General features: G+C 42.6%; 1 protein-coding gene across 1 annotated transcript; it reads left to right on the top strand.

The window, feature by feature from the left end:
* LOC129136635 (HIG1 domain family member 1A, mitochondrial-like) lies at window positions 1–421 on the top strand. The gene has a single exon (XM_054664225.2). The coding sequence runs from the start codon at window positions 77–79 to the stop codon at window positions 356–358; it is 282 nt and encodes a 93-aa protein (XP_054520200.1). The 5' UTR covers window positions 1–76; the 3' UTR covers window positions 359–421.
* The last annotated feature ends 11,243 nt before the right edge of the window (window positions 422–11,664 follow it).

The raw sequence follows: 11,664 nt of genomic DNA, 5'->3' as shown, positions 1-11,664 counted from the left end.
TGCGCGTGCAGGGATCGGAAGCCGGTTGGAGTGTGTGAGGTTTTCTCGCTCTAGGGAGATTCTTCAAGCAATCACTATGTCAACAGACACAGGTGTTTCCCTTCCTTCATATGAGGAAGATCAGGGATCAAAACTTATTGGAAAAGCTAAAGAGGCACCATTTGTACCCGTTGGAATAGCAGGTTTTGCAGCAATTGTTGCGTATGGATTATACAAACTGAAGAGCAGGGGAAATACTAAAATGCCCATTCATCTGATCCACATGCGTGTGGCAGCCCAAGGCTTTGTTGTAGGAGCAATGACTGTTGGTATGGGCTACTTCATGTATCGGGAATTCTGGGCAAAACCTAAGCCTTAGAAGAAGAGATGCTGTCTTGGTCTTGTTGGACGAGCTTGCTTTAGTTAGACGTCTCATTATTGAAGTTACTATTATTGTTGGAAATAAACTAATTTGTATGGGTTTAGATGGTAACATGGCATTTTGAATATTGGCTTCCTTTCTTGCAGGCTTGATTTGCCTGGTGACCAAATTACTAGTGACTAGTTTACTAACTAGGTCATTCAAGGAAGTCAAGTTAACTTAAACATGTCACCTAAATGCACTTGATGGTGTTGAAATGTCCACCTTCTTAAATTTTTAAGATGAACTGAGTTCTAAAGAAGATAACAGGCCAATCCTGAAGGTACTCCCAGTTTGCTGCAGAATCTCACATATTTTGGATGTTGTATAAGAGTCCTATTTGCCCCAGTTAATTCAACTTTTGTCTGCCTGTTCTGTGGACTGGCTGGCTCTGTTAGAACTCTGTCCAAAAAGTGCATGGAATATAACTTGTAAAGCTTCCCACAATTGACAATGTATGTGCATGTGTTTAAGCCAAAACCAGAAAGCTTAAACAATAGAGCTGCATAATAGTATTTATTAAAGAATCACAACTGTAAACATGAGAATAACTTAAGGATTCTAGTTTAGTTTTTTGTAATTGCAAATTATATTTTTGCTGCTGATATATTAGAATAATTTTTAAATGTCATCTTGAAATAGAAATATGTATTTTAAGCACTCATGCAAAGGTAAATGAACACTTTTTAAATGTGTGTTGCTTATTTTTTCCATAAGAATTGTAAACATTGAACTGAACAAATTACCTATAATGGATTTGATTAATGACTAATGAGCAAGCGGGTTTGGCCAGACAGTATACCCAAACTTTTATATAGTATACAGAAGGCTATCACACTTGTGAAATTCTCTTGTCTAATCCGAATTTGCATTCCATGGTGATAACATGGTATATGTATTGTTATTAAAGTAAGTGACCCATGTCAAAAAAAAAAAAGCTACATACCTTGCTCACAATTACCTACAAGGAAATTCTCTATAGGCCCCAAGATCTTTACCCTAAAACAGCTCTGTTGAAATGTACCTTAACAATGTACATTGATAGCTTATCTTATCTTCACAGGTATGAGACAAAGGACAGAATTAAAAAGTCATCCCTCCGCTCATCTGAGACAAATGCATACCTGAATGCTTCCTCTGCCCTATGTTTATCTTATGTAAAAATGCGGATTCACTGAGCATGAGACCAACATCCAAGTGACTATCCCTCCACCCCTCCCACATGTAAAATGACAGTGAACGCTCATCAAAGACTCAAAAGAAAACAACCGCTTGCCTCTTTTATCTACCCTCCCTTTTTTCTTTCTTCCTCTTTCCCCCAATATCCACTCTTTCCCCTTCAAATATTGAGATCCCCAGACTGTCTTCAGAAAAGCGCACAGACCACAGATTTTTCCTGTGTTTCTGTATTCTTTTTCCAAGGTGTGTCCTTAACCTTGACAAATAAACCTCTTAAAATGATTGAGACTCACCTTGGTCATTTTCTTTGAGTTACAATATATTGAATTACATTGATTAATTTTTAAAAATTAAACCAATATTTGGCTGGGCACAGTGGCTCATGTCTGTAATCCCAGCACTTCGGGAGGCTGAGGCGGGCAGAACACGAGGTCAGGAGATCGAGACCATCCTGGCTAACATGGTGAAACTGTCTCTACTAAAAATACAAAAAATTAGCTGGGCATGGTGGCGGCCGCCTGTATTCCCAGCTACTCGGGAGGCTGAGGCAGGAGAATGGCGTGAACCCAGGAAGCGGAGCTTGCAGTGAGCCGAGATCTAGCCACTGCACTCCAGCCTGAGCAACAGAGCAAGACTCTGTCTCAAAAAAAAAAAAAAAAATTAAACCAACATTGAATTCCTAGGGTAAACTCCACTTAGTCATGATGTATGTTTTTCTATACTGTTAGATCCAATTTGCTACAACTGTTTTAAGGATTTTTGTATCTGTACCATGGCGGATATTGGTTTGTAGTTTTCTTGTAATGTCATTATCTGATTTTCATATCATATTCCTATTTGGTAGCACATTCTGGGCAATAAGACATGTCTCAATAAATGTAAAAGGATGCAAATTATACAAAGTATGTTTTCTGACCAAAATGGCTTAAATTAGAAATCAGCAACAGAAGCTGGGCATGGTGGCTCACACCTGTAATCCTGGCACTTAGGGAGGCCAAGGCAGGCAGATTGCTTGAGCCCAGGAGTTTGACGACAGGTATGCACCACCGTGCTTGGCTGATTTTTGTATTTTTTGTAGAGGTAGGGCTGAGTTTTTAAAATTAGCTGGGAATGGTAGTGCACACCTGTAGTCTTAACTACTCGGGAGGCTGAGGTGGGAGAATCGCTTGAGCCCTGGAGGTTGAGATTGCAGTGAGCCAAAATCACACCGCTGCACTCCAGCCTCAGTGACAAGAGTGAGACCCTGTCTCAAAACAAAAAAACAATAACAGAAATATATCTGGACAGTTCCCAAATATTTGGAATCTGAAGAACACACTTCTAAATAACCCATAAATCAAAGAAATTAGAAGGGAAAATAAAAAGTATTTTGAACCAAATGAAAATAAAGACAACATATCAAAATTTATGAGATAAAATGTATGGGATAAAACTGAAGTTGGGCCAGGAGTGGTGGCTCACACCTGTAATCCTAGCACTTTGGGAGGCCTAGGCAGGCGGATCACTTGAACCCAGGGGTTCGAGACCAGCCTGGCCAACATGGTAAAACCCCATTTCTACTAAAAATGTAAAAAAAAAAAAAAAATTCTTTTTAAAGAAGAAGAAAAAACCTGAAGCAGTACTTAGAAATTTATAGCACTGAATGCCTATAGTAGAAAAGAAGAAAAATCTAAAACCAATGTCCTCAGCTTCCACCTTAACAAACTAGAAAAGAGGAGATTATACTCAAAATAAGCGGAATAAAGGAAATAATAGATTAAAGCAGAAATCAATTAAGTAGATAACAATAAAGACACCCAGTGAAACCAAGGTTGGTTCTTTGAGAAGATCAGTTACAATTGTATTAGTCAGGTTTCTCCAGAGAAACAGAACCATTAGGATATATGTAAATATGTAAGAGATTTATCACGGGAATTGTCTTGCACAATTATGGAGGTCAAGAATTCCCATGATATGCCATCTGTAAGCTGGAGAATCAGGAAAGCTAGGGGTGTTATTCAATCAGAGTCCAAGGGCATGAGAACTAGGGCAGCCAGTGGCAGAGCTCCCAGTCTGAGGCCAAAGGCCTGAGAACCAGGGCAGGAAATGGTGTCATCCCAGAGTCCAAAGGCCTGAGAACCAGGACCTCCAGTGTCCTCAGGTGAGTGTCAAGGGCATAAGATTGATGTCCCAGCTCAAGAAGACAGAGAATGTGCCCTTTCTTCACCTTTTTGTTCTATTGAGCCCTCAGTGATTGGATGATGCCTGCACATTGATGAGGACAGATCTTCTTTCCTCAGTACAGCAATTCAAATGCAAGCTCTTCTAGAGACAGCCTCACAGACACACCCAGAAATAATGTCTACCAGCTCTCTAACCTAGGCCAGTTGACATACAACATCAACCATCACAGGCCAGACATGAGGGCTCATGTCCCTAATCCCAGCACTTTGGGAAGCTGAGGCAGGAGGTTCATTTGAGACCAGCCTGGCCAACATAGCAAAACACCATCCCAGTCCAGGCGCGGTGGCTCACACCTGTAATCCCAGCACTTTGGGGGACTGAGGTGGGCAGATCACTTGAGATCAGAAGTTCCAGACCAACCTGGCCAACACAGTGAAACCCCGTCTCTACTAAAACAAAATACAAAAATTAGCCAGGAGTGGTGGCATGCACCTGTAGTCCCAGCCACTTGGGAGGCAGAGGCTGGGGAATTGCTTGAACCCAGGAGGCGGAGGTTGCAGTGAGTCGAGATCATGCCACCGCACTCCAGCCTGGGCAACAGAGCAAGACTCCATCTCAAAAAACAACAACAAAAAAAGAACACATCATCCCTACAAAAAAAAATCAACCATCACAGCAATAAACCTCTCACTAAAATGAACAGGAAAAAAAAAAGGGAGAAAACACAAATAATTAATATCAGAAATGAAAAAAGTGACAATATAGGTTCTACAGAACTGAAAGGATAATAAGGAAATAAGTTTATGTCAATAAGTCCTGAAACTTAGATGAAATAGACAAATTTCTGGACAGGTTTTGTGGCTCATGCCTGTAATCTCAGCTCTTGGGAGAGTGAAGCGGGAGGATCGCTTAAAGCCAGAAGTTCGAGACCAGCGTGGGCCACAAAGTAAGACCCCATTTCTACAAGAAAAAAAAAAAAAATAGCCAGGCTTGAAGCATGCTCCTGTAGTCTCAGGTACTCAGGGAGCTGAGATGGAAGAATTGCCTGAGCTCAGGAGTTTGAGACCAGCCTGGGAGATAGAGTGAGACCCCATCTCAAAAAAAAAGGAAAGAAAAGAAACAGACTGTTTTTTTTTTTTTAACTGCTTCTTGTGGAACAGGGCTACCTCATAGGCAGTGTCCCCAAGACAAATTTCTTTCTTTTTTTTTTTGAAACAGGATCTCACTCTGTCACCTAGGCTGGAGTGCAGTGGCACGATCTCAGCTCACTGCAACCTCTGTTTCCTGGGCTCAAGTGAGTCTCCAGCCTCAGCCTCCCATGTTGCTGGGATTACAGGCATAAGCCACCAAAGCCTGACTAGTTATATATATATATACACATATATAGAGGGGCGTGTGCATATATACATATATACACACACACATACACACACATATATGTGTATATATACATATACACACATACACACATATATGTGTATATATACATATACACACATATATGTGTATATATACATATACACACATACACACATATATGTGTATATATACATATACACACATACACACATATATGTGTATATACACACATACACACATATATGTGTATATACACACATACACACATATATGTGTATATATACATATGCACACATATATGTGTATATACACACATGCACACATATATGTGTATATATACATATACACACATACACACATGTGTGTATATATACATATACACACATACACACATGTGTGTATATATACATATACACACATACACACATATGTGTGTATATACATATACACACACACACGTGTGTATATATACATATACACACATACACACACGTGTGTATATATACATATACACACATACACACACGTGTGTATATATACATATACACACATACACACACGTGTGTATATATACATATACACACATACACACACGTGTGTATATATACATATACACACATACACACACGTGTGTATATATACATATGCATACATACATACGTGTGTATATATACATATGCATACATATATGTATACATATGTATGTATGTATATGTATACATATGCATACATATATACATATATACACGTATATGTATATATGTATACATATATACACGTATATGTATACATATACACACGGATGTGTATATGTATATATGTATATACACACGGATGTGTATATGTATATATGTATATATACACGTATATATGTATATATGTATGTATATATGTATATATACACGTATATATGTGTATATGTGTGTATATATGTGTATATGTGTGTATACATATATACACACATATACACGTATACACGTATATACACGTATACACGTATACATACACGTATACACGTATACATACACGTATACACGTATACGCGTATATACATATATACGTGTATATATACATATATATACACGTGTGTGTGTGTGTGTATATATATATATATTTTTTTTTTTTCTTTTGGTAGAGATGACGTTTTACCATGTTGCCCAGGCTGGTCTCAAACTCCTGAGCTCAAAGCAATCCACCCACCTCAGCCTCCCAAAGTTCTGGGATTACAGGCGTGAGCCACCATGCCCGGCTGCCAAAACAAATTGCTTAACAGACAAAAACTACCAAAGTTTACCTAAGAAGAAATAGTCCTGAATAGCCATTATCTTTATTTTTTTATTTTTTATTTATCTTTGAGACAGTCTTGCCTTTCGCCCAGGCTGGAGTGCAATGGCGCTATCTCGGCTCACTGCAAGCTCCGCCTCCCGGTTTCATGCCATTCTCCTGCCTCAGCCTCTCTAGTAACTGGGACTACAGGTGCTCGCCACCACGCCCCGCCAATTTTTTGTATTTTTTAGTAGAGACGGGGTTTCACCATGTTAGCCAGGAAGGTCTCAATCTCCTGACCTCGTGATCCGCCCACCTTGGCCTCCCAAAGTGCTGGATTACAGGTGTGAGCCACCGCGCCCGGCCCTGAATAGCCATTATCTATTAAAGAAATTGAATTTGTAGTTGAAATCTTCCCCCAGAGAAAATCTGTGTCAATACCTGCTGTACATAATCCTCAAGTCTATTTACCCTGGTAGATGGGGACAGCACCCAAACCACCTCCATCTGACATTAAAAAAACACTTCAACTCCTGAGCTAACTTTAAAATGTATGTTGTTATAAGAAAAGCTAAAAATAACATGCTACAAATTAAGAAAGTGTGCCAGCTAATTATGTTGGCACCAGAGAATTTGCTAAAAATGAACTCCAGGAATATTTTCAAAAGTGGGTCATCAGACTGACTGGACCCTTTAACATGTGGAAACTGGATCTAAAGAGCTGACTGAATTGCCTAGAAAAGAAACTACAGAATGATTGTATTTGTTGGGATGAAATAAAGAAATGTTAGCAGGCCAGGCGTGGTGGCTCACGCCTGTAATCCCAGCACTTTGGGAGGCCGAGGAGGGCGGATCATGAGGTCAGGAGATGGAGACCGTCCTGGGTAACACGGTGAAACCCCATCTCTACTAAAAATACAAAAAATTAGCCGGGCCTGGTGGCGGGCGCCTGTAGTCCCAGCTACTCCGGAGGCTGAGGCAGGAGAATGGCGTGAACCCGGGAGGCGGAGCTTGCAGTGAGCCGAGATAGCGCCACTGCACTCCGGCCTGGGCGATAGAGCGAGACTCCGTCTTAAAAAAAAAAAGAAAGAAAAGAAAAAAGAAATGTTAGCTGGACCTGGTAGCATTCAGCTATAGTCCTAGCCACTTGGGAGGCTGAGGTGGGAGGATTGCTTGAGCCCAGGAGTTGGAGGCAGCAGTGGGCTATGATTGTGTCACTGCACTCCAGCCAGGGTAACAAAGCAAGACCCTTTCTCTAAAAAAACAAAACAAAAACAAAAACAAAAAAAAACCTTTTTGACACGGAGTTTCGCTCTTGTTGCCCAGGCTGGAGTGCAATGGCGCTGTCTCACCTCACCGCAACCTCCGTCTCCCGGGTTCAAGCAATTCTCCTGCCTCAGCCTCCATGGGCCATAATTCTATGAAACTTGTAACGCTAATGCTAAATCAAGGGTTGTGAAAACACTGCCATCTTTATACAAAACCCAACCTCCAGCAGGGTGTGGTGACTCACACCTGAAATCTCAGCTCTTTGGGAGGCCGAGGCGGGCGGATCATCTGAGGTCGGGAGTTCCAGACCAGCCTGACCAACATGGAGAAACCCTGTCTCTACTAAAAATACAAAGTTAGCCGGGCATGGTGGCACATGCCTGTAATCCCAGCTACTCAGGAAGGCTGAGGCAGGAGAATCACTTGAACCCGGGAGCTGGAGGTTGCTGTGAGCCTAGGCCACTGCACTCCAGCCTGGGCAACAAGAGCGAAACTCGGTCTCAAAAAACAAACAAACAAACAAAAACCCAACCTCCAAGTTCCTCCACTTAACATTTAAAAACTCTAGAAAGGAGGGTGGGTCGGCTGGGCGCAGTGGCTCATGCCTGTAATCCCAGCACTTTGGGAGGCTGAGGCGGGTGGATCACGAGGTCAGGAGATTGGGACCATCAGTTGGTCCCAATTGGTTAGATTGGGCTAACACGGTGAAACCCCATCTCTACTAAAAATGCAAAAAGTTAGCCGGGCAGGGTGGCACCTGCCTGTAGTCCCAGCTACTCGGGAGGCTGAGGCAAGAGAATCGCCTGAACCCAGGAGGCGGAAGTTGTAGTGAGCCGAGATCGCGCCACTGCATTCCAGCCTCCGCGACAGAGCGAGACTCCATCTCAAAAAAAAGAAAGGAGGGTGGGTCAATCAGGCACCACAACTCTGTGGCTCATCCCCCTCCCCTCCCCCTCTGTTATCAGCCACTCTCCCTGCTGCTCCTCTTCGAGTCCCAGGGGAACATCACTTCCTCCTTTTTAGACTCTGGCCCATCATTTCCCTTAGCATAGCTAAGATGGGTTGGGAGATCCAAAAGGATGTTAGTTTAAATTTTTAAAGTACTGAACATACTCAGTAGCAATGAACACATCTGGTGCCTAGATTGGGTTTTCTAAATACTGTTCTCTGCTAAAAGGAATCAGAGCTTTCTGAAGACCTGGTTGATCTCAAGACTGGGGCAGACAAGGAGAAAGATTAGCCTGAAACATTTTTGTTGTGCCAGGAAATAAGGCAGTGCTGGGAAAAAAAAAAAAAAGTAATGTTGGCTGGCTACCGTGGCTCACGCCTGTAACGCCTGCACTTTGGGAGGCCAAGGTGGTTGGATCACTTGAGGTCAGGAGTTCGAGACCAGCCTGGCCAACATGGTGAAACCCCATCTCTACTAAAAATACAAAAATTGGCTGGGCGCGGTGTCTCACACCTGTAATCCCAGCACTTTGGGAGGCCGAGATGGGTGGATCACGAGGTCAGGAGATCGAGACCATCCCGGCTAACACGGTGAAACCCCACCTCTACTAAAATATGAAAACAAAAAATTAGCCAGGTGTGGTGGTGGGCGCCTGTAGTCCCAGCCACTCGGGAGGCTGAGGCAGGAGAATGGTGTGAACTCAGGAGGAGGAGCTTGCAATGAGCCGAGATCGCTCCACTGCACTCCAACCTGGGTGACAGAGCGAGACTCCGTCACAAAGAAAAAAACAAACAAGCAAACAAACAAACAAATTAGCTGGGCGTGGTGGCGGGTACCTGTAATCCCAGCTACTCAGGAGGCTGAGGCAGGAGAACTGCTTGAACCCAGAAGGCAGAGGTTGCAGTGAGCCAAGATTGCGCCACTGCACTTCAGCCTAGGCGACAGAGCCAGACTGTGTCTCAAAAAAAAAAAAAGAAAAAAAGTAATGTCAAAAGACATGGAAGTGCCGGGTGACTCATGTCTGTAGTCGCAGCACTTCAGGAGGCCAAGGTGAGAGGATCACTTAAGGGCAGGAGTTGGAGACTGGCCTGGGCAACATAGTGAGATCCTGTCTTCACACACACACACACACAAATTTTTTAAAGGACATGGAAGCCAAATTAAAGGGGCTCCCTCTGGTCAAAACTGGAATAATTTGAGCATTAAAATAAGAACTGAAATTAATTATAATCTATTGAATAAAACCAAAGTCCATATTGATAATACACATGAATGAAAAAGGAGTGGGGAGGGCTCTTTTTTATAGTCTAATGCCAAATGACAAAAATGGAGGGAATGCTGGAGTTAGAAAATCAACATTGTGCAACCAATATGATAAAAATTGGCTAGGGGCCAGGTGCAGTGGCTCACACCTGTAATCCCAGCACTTTGGGAGGCTAAGGTGGGTGGATGACTTGAGATCAAGAGTTCGAGACCAGCCTGGCCAATATGGTGAAACCCCATGTCTACTAAAAATTAAAAAAAAAAAAAAATTAGCAGGGCGTGGTGTCATATGCCTGTAGTCCCACCTACTCAGGAAGCTGAAGCAGGAGAATCACTTGAGCCCGGGAGGCAGAGGTTACAGTGAGCCGAGACTGCACCACTGCACTCCCGCCTTGGTGACAGAGCGAGACTCTGTCTCAATAAACAAACAAACAAACAATTGGCTAGGGTAAAATCATGAATGGATACTGATGCAGGGCAGACAAGCCCCATAGTAGGGCTTAGCCCATGAGGGTCTGTGGCTTCACCCAGGAAAGAGGGCAAGCTGGTGGTAGGGTAGAAGAAAACAGCCTTATTGAAGTGGGAGTGTTACAGCTCTGTGACTGCTCTGCAGAGCAGGGCTACCCCATCGGCAGTGTGCTGACAGTAGCAGCTTAGGGCAGTTTAGCGGCCATATTTATACCTCCTTTTAATTACAAGTAGATTAAGGAGTGGTTTATGCAGAAATTTCTAGAGAATTGGTAGTAACTTTTGGGTCATCGGGTCATCACCATGGAAAAGGGTGGTAACTCCTAGGTATTGCCATGGCGATGGCACACTTGTGGGTGTGTGTCTTATGGAAAGCTGCTTCCGCCCCATTCCTGTTTTAGCTAGTCTTCAATTTGGTCCAGTGTCCAAGCCCTGCCTCTGGAATCAAGTCCCGCTTCCTACCTCAATACTAAATCTAGGTGGGGAAAGTATGAAGCTGGGCAGGGTTATTTGCATGATCTCAAAGTGTCTCCCCACAGATTGTTTACAAATTGTTACAAGTTCACAAGTTACAAAATAGTAACTATATATCATGGAGAAACCAGACAACATCATGAGCAAGTTTGACATTGATTAAATTAACATCACCAGTAAGGAGCAGGTAGACATTGTAGGGCTTGGGTAGGGCTTCCCCTTAAAAGAACACAACACAATTTATGTCATATTTCAGGTCAGATGCATAACCTAAACCCGGTCATGAGAAAACACCAGGAAAACACAAATTGATGAACATTCTATAAAATAGCTGGCCTGTATTTCTTTTTAATGCCAGTGTCATTAATGACAAAGAAAGGCTGAGGAACTATTTTAGATCAAAGGAGACAAAGAGCATGACAACAAAATGCAATCCATGCTCCTGAACTGGGCCTTGTACTGGAGGGAGGAGTGCTATCAAGGGTGTTATTGGGACAGTTGACAATGGTGGAATATGAATTTTATAGTGTCAATGTTAAATTTCCTGTATTTGATCATTGTACCATGATATACATTTTGTTAATTATAGAGACAGGGTCTTGCTCTGTTGCCCAGGATGGAGTGCAGTGGCTCAATCATAGCTCACTGCACCTTCAAACTCCTAGGTTCGAGCAATCCTCCCACCTCAGCCTCCAGAGCAGCTGGGACTATAGGAGCATGCCGCCATGCTGGGCTAACTTATTTATTTTTTTTTTTATAGAAACAGGATCTTGCTGTGTTGTCCAGGCTTATTTTGAACTCCTGGAGTCAAGGGATACCTTGACCCACGTCAGCCTCTCAAAGTGTTGGGGTTGCAAGTGTGAGCCACCTTGCC

Source organism: Pan troglodytes, chromosome 10 (genome assembly GCF_028858775.2).
Source record: "Pan troglodytes isolate AG18354 chromosome 10, NHGRI_mPanTro3-v2.0_pri, whole genome shotgun sequence".
Taxonomy (NCBI): Eukaryota; Metazoa; Chordata; class Mammalia; order Primates; family Hominidae; genus Pan; species Pan troglodytes.
Note: the sequence above shows the minus strand (reverse complement) of the source record. Positions and strands in the feature narration are given on the sequence as shown.

Coding starts and splice junctions, on each gene's coding strand:
- LOC129136635 (XM_054664225.2), top strand. CDS start 77: ATGTCAACAGACACAGGTGTTTCCCTTCCTTCATATGAGGAAGATCAG.